The 17286-nt window shown below is 41.0% G+C and overlaps 2 protein-coding genes across 2 annotated transcripts; both read left to right on the plus strand.

Moving 5' to 3' along the window:
- Positions 1 to 22: 22 nt before the first annotated feature.
- On the plus strand, positions 23 to 6745 carry LOC122843685 (methyltransferase-like protein 24). Its single transcript, XM_044138669.1, has 5 exons — positions 23 to 403; positions 2867 to 2965; positions 4574 to 4710; positions 4862 to 5129; positions 5782 to 6745. Exons 1-5 carry the CDS (start codon positions 62 to 64, stop codon positions 6085 to 6087), a joined length of 1152 nt encoding a protein of 383 aa, XP_043994604.1. The 5' UTR covers positions 23 to 61; the 3' UTR covers positions 6088 to 6745.
- A 683-nt stretch (positions 6746 to 7428) lies between these two features.
- Positions 7429 to 16498, plus strand: wasf2 (WASP family member 2). The gene is made up of 9 exons (XM_044138670.1): positions 7429 to 7788; positions 9603 to 9766; positions 9891 to 10025; positions 10133 to 10286; positions 10701 to 10818; positions 10912 to 11030; positions 13254 to 13412; positions 13646 to 14118; positions 15307 to 16498. Exons 2-9 carry the CDS (start codon positions 9634 to 9636, stop codon positions 15462 to 15464), a joined length of 1449 nt encoding a protein of 482 aa, XP_043994605.1. The 5' UTR covers positions 7429 to 7788; positions 9603 to 9633; the 3' UTR covers positions 15465 to 16498.
- Positions 16499 to 17286: the final 788 nt, after the last annotated feature.

The following is a 17286-nucleotide window of genomic DNA, read 5'->3' on the forward strand; positions in this document are numbered from 1 at the left end:
ACGAAGGAGGACCCAGCCGGAACTTTCCTCTCTTATCTGCCCTGGGGAAAAACGGGGGAAGATGGGGGGGAAAAAAGTTGGATTACTGGGAGATGTTCAGCGTCGCAGCCACGGAGGAGGCGTGCGGGAGATGGGTGCTTTGCCCCGGTCGAGAGCGGGCCTCGTCCTGCTGCTGCTGCTGCTGATCCCACCGGTTCTCCTCGCCCTGCAGCTCCTCGTCGTGGCGCGTTTGTGGGTGGAGGAGAAGGACGGAGCTGTCGCCTTCGCCGTTATCAGCATTGAGCCGAAGAGGAGGTCAACAGGCAAGGCTCGGGGAGCCAGCTCCGGGAGAGCGGGGACGGAGGAGGAGGTGAAGGATGGGGCGCGAGCGTATGAGGAGGAAAACGAGATGCACGAGCGCCAGGTTGGTATAAAAACAGGTTGTAGAGAAGTTTCTAAGTTAAGTTCACGTCTGCTTATTACTCGTATATTTCACAGAAAAGATGAGTTCATAAGGTTACAGTTTCACAAAAAAAAATTTTTATTTTCCAGTGACAGTTTAATGTGCGAAATCGTATCACGTAATTAAATAACATCAAAGCTAAAATGGACATGAACAACATAAGAAATAAATGTATATTTTATGAAAAAAATAAAAATAAAATACAGCCAAGAATAAAGAGCTTAAACTGTTGCGTTAATAAGCCTGTTGTATTGTGGGCAAATTATTGTCCACCTGCAAGTGTGCTATCCTGACATTCACTTCAGGAACCAGAGTAATAAACAAAATATAATAATATGAGTATATTTTTTGGTGCAAATGTTGTAACGTATACAAATAAAAAGTGCACATAAATAAATAAAAATGATAAATAAGTTGTTGATGCAACCAATTGACTTCGTGGTGGTTGAACACTATTGGGGTCACAGGTCTCCTCATTACCAGAATCAGGATTTATTGTTGTTTATTGGTAACTGGTGCATTAAAGCAACACTCATGTTAAACAACAGAGACAGAAAATAAAGATACTAGAAAAGAAGGTGGCATAACAGCAACAACATACATATAAATCACAAAGAAAATCTCATCTATGCTTAACTTGTATTTCTATGTCAGTGAAAATGGTTTAGTGCCTAATTTAGTGAAAAGTTGCAGCATAAGTGTTTTAAATAATGAGTAGTTTTAGCAGAACAATTCAGCCAGGCACAGCAGGTGGGCAGCACATAGACTAGAAACTAGTAAATCTGTCCCAGAGGACATTGGAGTGCTTAAACCCTCAAGAACATTTAGTGCTTTCTAGAGAAAGGGTTGGATTTCCAGGTGAGAAAAGGAATAAAAAATGTGCCACAATTAGACGAGAAGAAAGATTTAAACAGTGTTTAAATCATTAAGTTTAAGGTGTGCAACTTGTGGCTCCAGGGCCCCTGAGGCCCCTTCAGTGGCTCTGTGACATTTGGCAAAACAAACTTTTGAAAGAAACCAATGACAAAAAAATAAATAATGTTACCACATTTTAGTAATTAACATTTTCTATGTGTTTTCTACATGTTGTAACACAACACCTGCATAGAATTCCTGCATTAGAACCATGCTAATATTCAAGCATTTAAAGCGTTCATAGATTTTCTGTGATTTTTGTTTATTTCTTCTTCATTTTCCACAAACATATCACATTCAGTTAAGGGAAATAATTTGTTCTCCTTTTGAAAATGTCTGTTGGTTTTCTTGATTTAAGTAAAAAAGTAGAAAAGAAGAAAAGGAAAAAAATATAAATGTATATCTCTTTAACCTTAAACAAAGTGACTGTATTTATTTATAGAAGTACTAGTAAAACTTTAAAAGCCATCTCTTTTTTTTTTTGTAAACCGCAGTAGGGTTTAGTGGCTATAGATAGATTTAATTTTGTAAGAATAAAGGCAGAACTAAGTCATGGATCATAAACATTGCTGACCTCTGCACTAAACAATGAAAAAACATGCCAAGAAAGAGACTGCAAATTAATTGAGTGATTAAGTATTGAGTTATTAAGTAATATAACATCAGAATAAAGTACCTTATGAGAGCCAAAATAAGCATGAAGACATTCAGATTACTCCTGAAAGTATTGGAAAACATCTTCCCAGTTCTCAGTTTGCCACGTTAAGGAAAACCAGTCACAGAGTGAGTGGGAGACCAGTACTTAATCCAATCCCCCCAAGTAGATGAAGGTAATTTAAACTGTGCTGTCTACGCCAAGGAATGCAAAATAAACCACAGCTGATGAGGCGTCCTCATCCAGCATGGGTTAGGTCAGCTTGTGTGCAGCTCTGTGGATCATTACCTGCATGTCAGAACAGGTGGGGGGGGGCAAGGGGCGAGCCCTGTACTGACCCCAGATCAGAGCCGGATGACAGCTGGTCTGTCTTTTCTGTCTGTGCCCCGAGGATGGACAGATTGTGCCTCCATCCTCAACCTCTGTCTGTGTTTCTGAGCACACATCCATCCCTTACTTCTTTACCCCAACCCTTCCTTCTCCTCGCTCCTCTCCGGCTCCCCTCTGCTTTCCTTTTTTTCTCACTCTCCCTCTCTTTATCTGCCCAAGGCTAAACTCTCTGACTCATTCTGGTGCACCCCTCCTGCTCTGCAGAGGTTGCCATGGCGTTAGGAGTAGAGAGGGGTATTTGTGTGCATGTGTGCATGTCTGTTTGTCTGTTGAGGAGCTTCAAGCAATTACCAACGGGCCCTGGGGTCAGCGCCTGTGACCTGCCTCCTCAGCTCTTGCACCTTCTCTTACTGTCATCCCTGTGCATTATTCAGCTGCCTTCCTAATTCCCAAGAATCATCTATTATTTCCTTCACCGCAGTATATCGACATATAGTTGTTTTTTTTTTTACATTTGCTCCCAGGTGGGACCCAGAGTGATGGAGATGCAGCCATGGGCAGGGAACAAGCCGTCCTTCTCAGCAGAACTCGGTCGCATCATCACGTACATCACAAGGCCACAGGTAGGCTTGACGGAAACACCTGAGTCTCAACAAGCGCAGCCATTTTAAGATTTCGTACCAACAGTGGACTGTCTCAGCCTGCAAAAAGTTATCTCGTCAAATTTCCTAGTGCATTCCTAAATTTATTATTTAATGTTTGTGCAAAACTAGATTTAAAGTTTAATGCATTGGGCTGAATAATGCAAATTTTACAACGGTATTGCAGACATTTCTCTAGTTTTCTACAAACTCTTCAGCCATAACAAGGCACTAATGAGAAAGAACTGAGTTAATATTTTGTAGAGCTGCACTTTTGCTGCAGTTATGCATGTAAGACTTATAGGGTGCTACATCACGAGCTTTGAAAAACGTTTTGCTCAATCTTCTTTGTATCATAGCTCAAACTTTGTACAGTTTAGATGGAGCATGTCTGTGAACAACAGTTTTAATGTCCTGTCACAAATTTAGGCCTGGATTTTGACTTTTCAAGGATTAGATTTAAGGGTATCAGAGTAAAGCAGGTTGAAAACAAAAGCACATCACACTTTTCAGATGTTTATTTGTAATAAAAAACAAAACAAAAAAAACAATCGAAAAACCACGTAACTATTTTACGTTTCACAAATTTGCATTTATTTGTTAGTCTGCGCGGTAAAATCCAATGTAAACATATTCAAATTATAACACAACAAAATGTGGAAAAGTTAAAAGGGTGTGAATACTTTTGAAAGGCATCTGAATTTTTTAAGTAAATTGTAAAAACAAATTAGTGTCAGCAGCAAAAAAAAAAAACAACAACAACAAACAAAAAACTCAACAAAGTTGAGAAAAAAAACTAGGTTTCGCAATCAACTTGTCCACCTGAACCACCTGTCAGACTCACATATGCATCATTTCTTGGCGGTACCCCGGAACATTTGAGCATAGAAGAGGCTGCAAATTTATGTAGGAGATAGATCTTGCCAAAATTGAACACTAATCAATAATGAAAGAAGAAAACCCTCTGCTTTCATAAGCTACATTGCACATCTCTGACTGCAGACATGCGTGGGGGGTTGACACAGCAGTAATACGATCAGTCAGGTGCTGTCAATATGCTGGCAGCGAAATTCTGCCGATTCCGGAGCCAGAAAAGATGTTTCAGACTGGAAATTCCCAAAAAGAATTTCAGTTACACAACACCAAGTGCTAGAAAACTGGGAACGGAAAGTTATTAAGAGACTTAAACCGGGATACAGTGCTGGTGTGTTTGTTTTTTGGCACCCGTGACTCTTATTGACAGCTTCAAGACGGGGAAGAAAGAAAAAATGGGGAATGCATGCGGCATTGAATCCAGGATGGCTGTGTGGAAAACTGTAGCCTCTGCATACAGCACACGCTGCTCTACTGCTACACCTCACGTCGCTGCATGCAAGTGCTGTTTAAGCTTTTTAGTTGTCCAGCCCAAGTTTAAAGTGTCTAAAATTAAGAGAAGTTCTAAAAATGGAGAAAACTGACAATTTTCACAAGGCTCCTCGTCAGGCCATTTCTTCTCCTCTTTAACTTCCTCTCATTGTAATGCTAGCCGTAAGACAGACTTTTGTCAGAGCGCCATGTCGTGTGCTTTTTCTTCTCCTCGCCTGTCCCCAGTTGAACTGCTCCAGGGTTTTACCCCCAGGGAAGGCCCAGGCAGTGGCGCCCCCCGTGGCTTCAGCTCGCTGGCTGCTGTGTGCCGAGGACTGGCTGCTTCCAGCTGCAGATAGACTCTGCGTTGCCTACTCCTTCAGGTGTCTGGACCCCCCCAAAATCAGGCATTCGTAACACTGCCATGGCAGCACTGAACAATGTGTTGCATATTTAATCCCGCATGCAGAAATCTTTCAAAGCACTTCTGCAAGCCTCCTGCCTTATTGTCTGCTTTTCCTTTTGTCTCGCCAGCATGGATGGAGGAGATGCAGACTTCCTGAGCACCGTCTCCAGACTCGGATGCGAAGCCCACAGTTTTGATCCCCGCACCTCCAGTGCATCTGTTGGTCACCTTGGCAACAGTTTGGCCAGTAACCATGGCAACAGGGGCGTCGTCAGCCAGCACAAATTGTGGCTGGAGTGGCGAGCTCCGAAGAGGCGCAGGCACAGGGCGAGTGGCAGGCCGGGCGGGGTTTCTCACACGCTGGCCGACACCATGGCGGCGCTGGGGCATCACACCGTAAGAGACACGAGCACAAACAACAAAAACTTTGGCCAAACAAACCCACCTCAGAGTCTCTTTTACCCCAGCTTACCCGGAAAGCACTTTTACGTGGCTGTTGCCATGGTAACAGGGCTCTGCGCCATCTCTGACTGCCATGGCAACGGTTTAAGTGAGTGAATCACACAGGGGGCCCCAGTTACATCCGGCGGCCACAAGAGGGAGTTACATACCTGCAGTCTGAGTTGGACTTCTATGTTGGTAAAACACTAATACAGGCTGATGTGTAGAGGAGCCGAGTCTCATCCCAGGTGCTCACCACTCCGTTGTGAACCACTTCAGTGCATAACGAAGGCGATAGCCTGAAGAACCACCTTGTCTGTAATAAGTAACCATACTGCCAGATTCATGAGATCTTGTTCAACACCACAAACACTGGAAAATCTTTGACATCACACCAGTCTTTAAGCTTAAGAGTATTTCAATAAACTTTGTGAACTTACACTGAGCTAGGTGGACATTTGTTTTCTTTTGTGTGATCACTGATGCAGTTATGTTTGATGAATTAGAATGTTGAAAGGTTTCTTTATTTCAGTAGATGCTTAAAAAGTCTTTAATAATTGTAGTGTAGCTACATTAAAAAATGCTAATATTTTCCTCCCCTTTTCAGGTTCATTTTTTGTATGCTGACCTGTTAAGTGCTGAGTGGCGGCTTTTTCAGAACTGGATCGAGGCCGGCACTCTGCAGAACATTCATCATCTGGTCGCCACCGTGCACCTGCACTGGGCGGGCTTTGAGGTGGGGGGCAGCGACGAGGAGGTGCTCCGCTACTGGTTCAGTGTGCTGCGGGGGCTCGAAGCCGCTGGACTCCACCTGGTTCACAGTTCCTCAGGAGAGGATCACAGTGTCCTGAAACACACTGTAGAAAGTGCTCACAGCTCCTACACCCTCAGCTGGGTCAACACACGACACTGACACGCAACAAATGCTCTTATGCTGGGAAACAAACAAGACTAAGAATGTTTAGCCTGAAAATAATGCAATTTTGTGGAAAAGATTAGCCTTTTTTTTTACCACAAATTTCTTCATCCAAAACCGCCCTCTAGTGGAAGTTAATGGATTTACATTTTACAAGGGAAAGAGACGTGTTCATATGCAACGCTGACAAAAATGACTCTTTATGGCGGGAAAAGGAACAGCGGCTGATGTTCTTTGTTCAGGTCAAAATAATGCGATTCAAAGAATATATTTTCTGCAATGCTTGTAATAAAATACAGAACAGAAATGTCTTTCTTGCTTGGCATCCTGAGATTACTTTTGTTTTGAGTTTGAGCTATTTACATAAACTGAAATGACTGCCCTTTGTTTAAATGCTCAGTTAATAATTATCTGGAAAAAGCTCATTTGTTTGAGCAATTAATCACAACCTCTTGTGGAATATTGTTTTAACCAACATTATCCCAAAGAAAATATTTAATAAAGCTTTATTTTTCTGTACATCAATCCCTTTTAAAAAGTGCAAATATTAAAAATGTGTTGGAAATCTCAGTACAGACATTAAAATATTTTTCTCTCCTTCAGTAAAGATAATCTTAATGAGAAAAAACTATATCTTCTGAGAATTAGCCTGTTTCAAATTGGTTTCACCACACAGTGCCTTACAGAGCTATTTTAATGTTTCCTTTTTTCTCTTTCTCTTTACAATGGCAAAAATTCAATATAATTCACCAGAAATTTATGTGGTAGCCAGCAAAAGCAAAGATGAAATCCATAGGCGAAATTAATCTTTTCCTTTCAAGTAAATTCTAATCTAGAAAGAGGCATATTTGTATTCAAAGAAACTGTTCAGGTTCCCTTTCCCTGCTGAAGAAAAGTATCAGGGTAGCATAATACTGCCACCACCATGTTTCACAGTGGTGATGGTGAGTTCAGGGTTTGTTCTAATTGTTTAACAAACCTCTCAGGCCTTTACAGGAAAGCTGTACTGAGACCAAAATACACGCATGTGGGCTATTAATTAGCTGATTTCTGGCAGCACTTGATTGCACTGCATTTTACTTAGAGCTGTCAGAGTAAAATGAGTGAATAAAACTAACTATTAAGCTTATTATTAGCAAGACAAATATATAGCTATCCTAACTGTGTGCTCTTCCACCGTATCAGATTTTAGGCCGTTCCATTCTTAATTTAATTTTCAGATTAGTTCTTTCCGTGAAAGGCTCAGCACTTCCCGTTTAAAATACCGCCGCTGAGAGGAAGGATGCACTTTACCACCATGAACTTTTAAGTGTTTCCCTATGCAGAAAGCTCCAGTGCCAGTCACTCCTCGGACGCGTTCCAGCTCGCTGGGAGCGCACTCTGGAATGCGGCGTTGCCTCTGCCCTCCCTTACGAAAATTGCGGACAGATGTTTGCCACTAGCTTGGGTGGAGTTGCGCTCTTTACGTTGAAATTTCCACATCCTGTTCTTCAGCTCAAAGCGCAAGACATCCTCTATAGCCAATCACCTTCGAGAAATCCAGTCCGTCAACCAATCAGAAGTTACCAATTCCGGGACTTGCGCGAGCTGTTCAGGCTCGACTCGCTGTGCTGTATCTCTCAACATTTCTTGAGAAAATCGTCCGACCTAACAACCAACAGATAAAACAGAGTGAACCTACAGGTGCACGTTTTAACGGTAAGGGAGTAAAATTGATTCAGTGTTGTTTATATATGGTGACGGGTACAAAAAGCACCCTTGTTTGAGGGCTTCTTCGAGATAAGAAGCGCTTACAAGTTTACTTCCTGCTCGGACAAGGCCGAGATCCCAACTTACATTTAGCCTGTTTTAGCTGATGTTTGGGCGTGAAAGCGTTCGCTGTTTTTGTTACCAATTTGATTTATAAAAGTGTAGTATTAGACCGTACTGAAGCTATGTTCACGTTAAGCAATGAAGCAAAACTCAGTTATTAAGACCACAGTCTGGCTCTCTGTCATTGCCGAGCACAGGACATGTCTTTTATGTTTTTCAAGTTTTTCCATCAGTGTCAGTGCTTCATTTTGGGGTTTTGGAGCATAGCAACAAGTTTACCAAGTGGAGGGAAAAGTGCAACACAAACGGCTCTCTTCGTGATGCTTACGCTATGAATCATCTCTTCAGTTGAGTACATCATTTAACTGGACAAACTTGTAATTAGGCAACCAAAATGGGCCTAACAGCGAGGCACTGAAGTCACCGAGCTGTCAACCATATTCTCTTATGTTACTGTCTGCAGCTGATATTAGGTACACAGGTCAGCTCCATATCACTTAATATATTTACACAGCTGCAGACATAATCGAAGGGAACTAGCTATCCTCAGCAATCTCTTCTCTATTTTAACCTTTCAGTTTGGTTCACTCAGCTGCTGCATAGTAGATGCTGATCTGAGCTGAGCAGCAGTTTTGCTTCTGCTTTAGTTCTGTCTGGTTCTGTGTTATTTATATGTGTGTGTGCAGTGCTTGCTTAGTCATGAGCCTCTTGACTTATTTAGACGTGCAAAAACGCTTTAGTAGCTGGCAAGAAATGTATTTAGTCTTCAAGTCATTAAAAAGTCAAAATTATGGACTGGAAATTCTTGTGTGGCAATTTTTCAATGTAAGCTAAAAAAACCCAGACAGACTGCTTGTAATAAAATTGATAGTTAACATGCCTTTTTAAAAGCTTCAATTATTCATAGCTTAGCATTAAGCGTTTGGTCAAACATGAAATATTAATTTGCTGATGGTCATATACAAGACTTTTGGCAAATTAGTGTTTTATTTTAAAATTTGTGAAATAGCAGCCAATTTCAAATGCATGTACTATGCCCTTTTAAGGCTCCAACACCAAAGAAAAACATCCTTACATTTTGCTCTTCTTTCTTCTTCTTTTTCAGTTCCTCATTTAAATGTTACAAAGATTTTTTAAATAAATTGAATGTCAGCTGTATTACAGATACGATAAATGTGTAAAATATATTAATGTACATTGCCTTGTGAAAATATTCGGAACCCTTGTACCTTTGCACATTTTGTTGCACTTTGTCACATCAAACCCAGAAAGCACAATGTGGCAATTTGAAACCTGGGAGGCTGTCATGTGAGCGCTGCGTGTCGTGAACTTCATCACAATAACACTCACCCCACAGTGGAACATGGTGGTGCCAGCATCATGCTGTGGTGTTGAGTTCTTTCAACATGGACAGGAAAGCTCGTCAGAAAAAAGTGTTGAAAGAAAACTTGTCATACAATAGTTTACTAATTATGAAGTTATTCTACAAATTATGACTTCACAATTAATGTTTGCGACATAAATTATAAATTATGTTTGTGGTTGTAAAGCGAATGTGAAAAAGTTTGATAGATATGAATACCTTTAGAACTGTATTATCAGTAGTTATACATATCGATAAGGAGGTATTTCTGAATTTGGACAACATCTTACCCAGCTCCACAGATCAGTAAACGGTCCTCTCTCTTCCTTTGTGTCAGGGTTGGGCCACCCTGCCTGCCGCCTCCCATCATGCCTTTGGTGACGCGGAATATAGAGCCGCGGCACGTGAGCCGTCAGACCATCCCTTCAAACATCCGCAGCGAACTGGAATGTGTGACCAACATCAGCCTGGCCAACATCATCCGGCAGCTCGGCAGCCTCAGTGAGTACCAGCCAGGTTTAGTTTATTGTTGCTCATACCTGTCGGTTGAATGCACTCGTATAGCTTGGATAACATTTAACAGGCTAAAGAAAGTTTTGGCGTTTTTTTTTTCTTTGTTATTTAGGTAAATATGCAGAGGACGTGTTTGGGGAGCTTTTTATCCAGGCTGGAGCCTTTGCTACCAGAGTCAACACGCTGGGCGAAAGAGTTGATCGCCTACAGGTTAAAGTCACCCAACTGGACCCCAAAGAAGAAGAGGGTAAATTCTTCCTCCTAGAAAATCCTCCAGAAACTATCTCCAAGTTCCTTCTCTCTTGAGCAAGACGATCTTAGTTGTTTATGCAACTTCTCGTTTGTTTGTTCTAGTCTCTCTGCAGGCCATCACTACCAGGAAAGCCTTCCGCAGCAGCCTGACCCAGGATCAGCAGCTGTTCACCAGGCCATCTCTGCCTGTCCCTGTACAGGATACTTACACCACCTGTAATCCTCCTCCACCCCTCAACCAGCTCAGCCAGTACAGGTAGGATGGAGTAGGCAGGAGCAGCACATGCAGATGTGAAGAACGCCTCCCAAACATGCATCAAAACTTAAATTATGGACATGTTTTAGCAGCTAAAACTTATGGTTTTCAATGTTTCTGGGGCATTACTTACACTAGGAGAAGAGCTGTAATTTTCGACAGCTTAATTTAATGAAGTTCATTTACTCCACAAAGCATGAAAAAAAAACTTGTATAACAAGAAGTCAGCAGTGCAAGAATGTGTCAACTTAGATTAGACACCATTAGTTTAAACATGCAGAAAGATAAGTGAAGAAATCTTATAACAGAAGTCAAATGGCTTATATATACTCCTACTCTTTAAGAAGATTATAATCTCACAGCTCACAACAAAGTGTGACTGTTGCTAATAATGCCTATTAATATTGTTTGCAGGGAGGATGGTAAAGAGGCTCTGAAGTTTTACACGGACCCGTCATACTTCTTTGACCTGTGGAAGGAGAAGATGTTGCAGGACACCAAGGACATCATGAAGGAGAAGCGCAAACACAGAGTGAGACACACCAACCTAAGAACATGAATCCCAAAGCTGGAGTAGCATATTACAACATCCACCATTTTATTTAACTCTGTGTTTTCTGAGCAGAGAGAGAAGAAAGACAACGTGAACCCGAGGACACTTCATCCTCGAAAGATCAAGACCAGGAAGGACGAATGGGAGCGGCTGAAGATGGGACAGGAGTTTGTCGTACCAAAGAATGAAATGTGAGTAAAGGAGGACTCACCTGGGCAGCTTTTTGAAGTTTGTACTGTGTGTTCATGAACCCGGCAGGCTGGAGCATAATGGGCTGTTTCAGTCATGAACTTTCAGCTGATTACGAATTTAATTTCCTTTTTCAGGGAGTTTGATGCTGTTTTTAGAACTCGGTGTACACTGAATTGCTATAAATAGAAAGAGGAGTAATTGGAACAAATGATTTAAGTTTCTGTCTGCTTTTTAGGCTTTTTTAATAGAAACTGTAACAAGCAGATACTGCTTTTTTTGGTGGTTACCTAAAGTGGACAGGCTAAGTTGCCATGGTTTCCAGCTGGTATCCAATTGATTTTTGTCAGCTTTTCAAGGAAGAAAAAAGTTAAACCAATTTTTTGAAGATGAAATCTGTGTGTTTTTTTTGTTTTTTTTAATGGCTGTTATACATTTAAAGAGCTTAAATGCATCACATTTTCTCTAACCTGTTTTATTATTGGGAGAAGCAACTAAAGCCTTCATTACCCAACAGAGAATAAATGGCAGTGGACGCTGGTCATTTCACTCCTTCACCAACAACTGTTGTAGTTTTGGTAATTTGTTTTGGACTTTTGGACTACAGAATGTTGCAAAGGTTCTCCTACCTGCTATCATGCGTGCAGTGACATGTTGACGGCAGCATCATGCTCTGGGGATCCCTCAGCAGGGACAGGGAGATAGATGGAGCTAAATAGAGGGGAAATCCTCAAAGAAACACTGTTACAGACTGAAAAAGAGGCGAGACTGTGACTGAGGTAGACCGGACGCAAGATACAAAGAACTGCTCAGATGCACAAAGAAATTCCCTAAAGTTGACGACATTCAAAATTAAACAAGACATATTGATCCAGACATGTCACTTGATCAATACAGCAGAAGTGAGCTGTAGTTATAAACCACTAGAGGCGTTTCTTTCCATACAGATTTTTGCTGATTTTAGATGGTGAGGGCAGGGATACAGCAATGTATCACTTATGAAAGTAATTTAAGGAGTGAAAATATTGACTTTCTGAATCTATTTGGCTTTCAAAGCAAAATTCACATTAGCTGCTCATGTGATTCATCCCCCTTCCCTCTGCTTATCGGCGGATCTGTACACACTGATGGGGCGGTATGTGCTGTCTGGGAATGTTCTCAGGGGGAAGGATGTAGAGCTGATGGTCACAAAAATCTCTCCAGTAAACAACAGAAAAATGTGCCTCCGCCATTTTGTTTTTACTTTTGATTGTTTGTCTTTTCCGTCGGATGTAAAAATGATTGTATTAATGTAAAATATATTAGACTGTAAAATAAAATGCGCCGCTAAGTAAGAATGGAAATGCAGTTCTAATGACAACAGATATATATATAAAAAAAAAACCTTTTGAAGAACAATATTTGTATTTCTGCGCAGCAATCTGTAGACTACAGGAGGAAAATGAAGGAAATCATCAATATTCTCCGGTTGCTTTTCTGACTGTTTTCAGTGTTTCATCATCAGGCTTTTGTAAAACTCTGCAGGTCTTTTATTTTTTTACTTTTATTTGTTTTCATTTTAGTTTACACCTTTTTAAACAATGAATATTATATGAGATGCTCTTCATTGAATTTTCTACAATTTAATTTTTTCAGTACTCTGCGTCACCAGTTTTCCGCCTGGGTCTTGTCCATTTCTTCAATTTTTCTATTCTTTGTGTTTTCTGCAGTCTTACTATATGTGTCAGGTTTTTTTTTCCATTGCTTGATTTGATGTTAATAGCGATTGTATTACATTACATTTTGTTGTCATCGCTGTCTTTCAGAATTCCAACCAGATATTTAACTTTCTAGGATATAACATAGACATTCAAAAGCAAATTATATAGGAGTATTTTGCCCAGTTTATTGTGTGTGTGTACGATAGCCAAAAACATCTTATAGGTGATGAGAGTGAGCATTATTCATGCCATGTGAAACAAGATTTGATTGAAGAGTTTCCTATTAATTTGGGATTAAATTAAGAAAAAAAATAATAAAAATTACATAAAATTTCCATATTTCCAGGTTAGACTTTGTGTTCCTTAAATGTTCAGGGGATTCTTTTTACCTGCTCCTTTAAATTCACCTCTAATGAGCAGAAGTTGTTAATTTTTTCTGTTTCTCTGATCTTTTCCTCCGCTCGGTCGGTGCAGCTGATGTGCTTGATTTGACCCTGATAGCGACGTTGTTTTATTTGTGTTCAGAAATTCCTCAGATGGACGGGACGGCAGCATCGGATCCGGGGAGGGCTTCAACTCAGATTTCCTTGAACAAAGCACGGACTCTTACCACTTCGAGCCTGGCTCGCCTCTGCCTCCGCCTGGGCCTGACGAAATCCTGCCTCCTCCACCCCCAGACGTGGCGTACGTACTCGTAGCCTCATGCACTCTGCCCACACATGTTGTCAGCACATGGTCGCCCTTGGCAGCACGTGGTGAAAGCGGAGCCACGTTTGCTGTGGCCTTGTGCTCATCTTTTTGTTAACTTGAACATAAGCAGCCGTGGTGAACCTCAGCACAGATATAAAATGTTAATGGAGGGAAGTGAAGTCTCCATTAAGGCCTGTTAATGTCTAATAGCGACTTCTTCTCTGCAGGTATAATGATGGAACAGCAGCTCAGCAGAGAAACAGCATGCTGAGTCCAACCCATCCTCCTCCGGCGCCTCCTTCTATGTCTCCCCCACCGAACTCCCGCCCAAACCTTTCACCACCCCCAGCACCTCCTCCCCCGCCCCCACCCTCTGGTTTTTCTCCACCTCCTCCTCCTCCAGCTGGCTTTAATGGCCCTCCCTCTCCACCTCCACCCTCCTTTCCATCGCCACCTGCTCCGCCTCCACCGCCCGATATGGCCATGGCTCCTCCCCCACCGCCAATCCCTACAGGTGGAGGACCGCCACCCCCGCCGCCGCCTCCTCCACCCCCCGGGCCTCCTCCTCCACCCTCTAACTACAGTGCTCCTCCTCCTCCACCTCCCTCGGCCGGTGGTTTGGCCTCCAGCTCTGCTCCAAAGCCTCAGCCAGCTCCTGCCAGCGATGGTCGCAGTGACCTGCTGCAGGCCATCCGACAAGGTGAGACGTAGCAGAAACACGTCAACGGAAACATGAGTCTGCTTCCAACAGGTTCCGACTCACTGGGAGCAGTGAGCAATCATTTTTATTGAATTAGTCATTTTAAAGTTTTGGTGTAACCAGCGTTAAGTGACGTCATGTACAGCTAAAAGGCCGACATTTAACTCAAACTCTTTATTTGTAAAAACCAGCAGTTGGTGGGGGAGTGAAGTTGCTTCTTCTAATTAAACGAAGTTGGTGTCAAAAGTTTGTGCATGAAAAGTTTTGCTTGTGCTGCTGTCATTTTAAAGATATTAATAAATGTTTCGAGCGGTCATCAAAGGTCAACCAAACACTTAGAAAATCAAACAAATTTGGGTCAATAAACTGTGCTCCAGTTTTTTATCTGCACAAACAGCAAAATTAATTCATATCAGTTTTGTTTGATCTTAATCAGGGAACAGGTTGATCTCTGTCCCCCTTTTTATCTAATCTTAAAAATTGATACATTATTTCATTTGAGTTTGTAAATGTTGGCCAGCTGGTTGACCTTTGATGACCTCTGGCAACATTTATTTATACCTTTAAAAATGACAGCGGAACAAACAATTCTTATTATTTTTGCTGCACCAACGTTTGACACCAATTTTGTTTAACTTAAAGTAGTTGGGGTGGCAACTTCACTCAGGTCCTGAACCTTAGAAACAAGATAAATGCGTAAACATTAAGTTTTCTTACTGTAGTGAGAAATTAAACTTAAGTGGAAATGAAAAGTTTTTCTGCAGCCTGAAAACAATCCCCAACCATCAGGCAACCATAATTTATTGTAAAGTTATTGTTCCGATGTGCTTTTTGCATTTCTTCAGAATTTGTTGTAATTTGTTGACAAGTCCTGAAGTCAGATTAATTTTATACACAATCAATTTTAGGCAAGCAGCTAAGCAAGCTTTGTTTCTTAGGCAGTGTATGTCTGGGCTTTTTGTAACTTCTCTGAGCTTACAACAGCCAGACTCCAGGAGGAAGTCACTGGAATATTGTTTTCTTTAGGGTTGCATAGCAACACAAATCTGCCAAAATGCTCTCATTTGCTGATTTGTGTTGCACATGCAGTTTTTCAGCAGACCAGATTGGTTTTATCTTCCTGGTTCTGTGGGGGCTCCTTGCAGCCCATCACAGACAAACTAAACATCGACTAACTTCTTTTTCTAGGTTTTAACCTGCGTAAGGTGGAGGCTCAGCGGGAGCAGGAGAAGAGTGACCACACTGGCAACGATGTGGCCGCCATCTTGTCGCGCCGTATCGCCGTGGAGTGCAGCGACAGCGAGGATGACTCCTCAGAGTTTGACGACGACGATTGGTCCGAATGATCACATCCCCTCTCTGCTTCACTACCACCATATTACCTTATTGGCCTTGATCAACATCTGGTCATTTCCTATTGTATTACATTCTTCCAGTATCAGTTTGTTTTTCTAAGCCACTCTTTGCAGGCACCATGCCGTTTTTTAAAATCACATCCTTTCAAACTTTCCGAGGCCCTGTGTGGAGATGGGAAGTGTGACTGTGGTTGCTTGTATCCCAGTTTGCCAAAGCCTTCTTAAAGCAACTCATAGTGGTTCATGTAAAAGTATTGCGAGGCGTGAAACTCGTCTCCCTCCTGATCATCTGCATAAACGAATCACTTCTTATTTTTATTTTGTTGTCAGTCAAAATTTCATGCCTCATTTCATTCACTGTATGACTAAACTAATAGAACAGGTTTGCACGTAACATAACATCCTCGATTCACGGTTGCTGTGTGCCCACCAAAGAGACATGAAATATTGACTTTGAAGTAATTTTATGCCAGAGATGTGTGTTTCCATTCCATCATGAAGTCAAATTAGTGCTGTAATTTAAGGCCCATCTCTGCCATTTTTTTTTTATCCCATCTTTCTATATGAATTCCTTTTCTTTGTGGAACAAATAACTGGTAAACAACCGATAACTTAACTAATCATAAATGGTTGTAAGATATTGCCATACTGAACACATGGAGATAAATATGAGGTATTTGTATTGAATTTTATTTGTATTATGTTTTTTTCCTGAGACTATCTTTATTTTTTTTTTCTTGTGGGGGGGGGGGATGAATCAAATTCTGTTGCTTTAATCAGTGATCAAATGAGGCAGATGTTTGCCTCATCCAGTGCCTTTCTACTGGCAGTTTAGTGTCTGCGCGTAAATTGTTTTTTTAGGCCTATTTAATAGCACGTTTAATTGATTAATCAAATTTAAAGTGCCTTTTATGTAAAGTGCATCAGTTCTGCTGCACAGTTGCACAGCATGTCTTGCCAAATTGATGCTTTTCCTCCCTTAAGTTCCAAATGATTTGCTTCAATAAATATTATTTGAATTTAAATTCTGGTTTACATTTCTGTAAGATTGTTGGCGTTCTGAACAATGTAATATGCATATATGTATTCAGCGTCCCTGAATCAATACTTTATAAAAGTATTTTTCTGCTGTTACAGCTCAAAGTCTTACCTCTTTATCTCTGGGACTAAAAGCTTTGCCCATTTTTCAGCTCAGTCTGATTGGAGGTAGAAGTAATTTTCAAGTCTTTTCAAAGAGTCTGCTGGATTCACAGTCTTAAATTGAATATTTTTAATTGCAATTATTAAAAGACTTTAAATATATCCATATGTTCTATGCAGCGTAATCTCAGTAGCTAAAACCTGTGTACACTTGAGACCCAAATTTACCTTAATATGTATTAATACACAGTAAAAACCATCTTGGCATAACTGACCTGCTCTTGGAGGTACGATGAATGCCTCCCCTGGATTGACTGCTTTATAAATACCAGCCTATAGTGTACTAAGTAGCATTATAGGCTACAAAATATTTTAGAAATGAGCTACAAGAAATCAGCCAGTAGGCAAATTTTGTAATTTAATTAAAAGTAATTTGGAGTTGCATTCCACAGAAAAATCTGCAAATAGATTAGTAGGTGGTGGTCCACTGTATTTAGCTGTAATAGTATTTATTAACATTATAAAACTGTGCCACTGTCCACTATTTTAAAAGGAGTTAAACTCTTGACTAGCACAAAATTTAAAATTTTGTCCCTGCAAAACGTTGTACTTAATATCTGGTTTTAAGGGACAAAATGTCTATGTTCCCTTATCTGCAGGTTCTTCTTGGTGG

Source organism: Gambusia affinis, linkage group LG14, assembly GCF_019740435.1.
Source record: "Gambusia affinis linkage group LG14, SWU_Gaff_1.0, whole genome shotgun sequence".
Lineage (NCBI taxonomy): Eukaryota > Metazoa > Chordata > Actinopteri > Cyprinodontiformes > Poeciliidae > Gambusia > Gambusia affinis.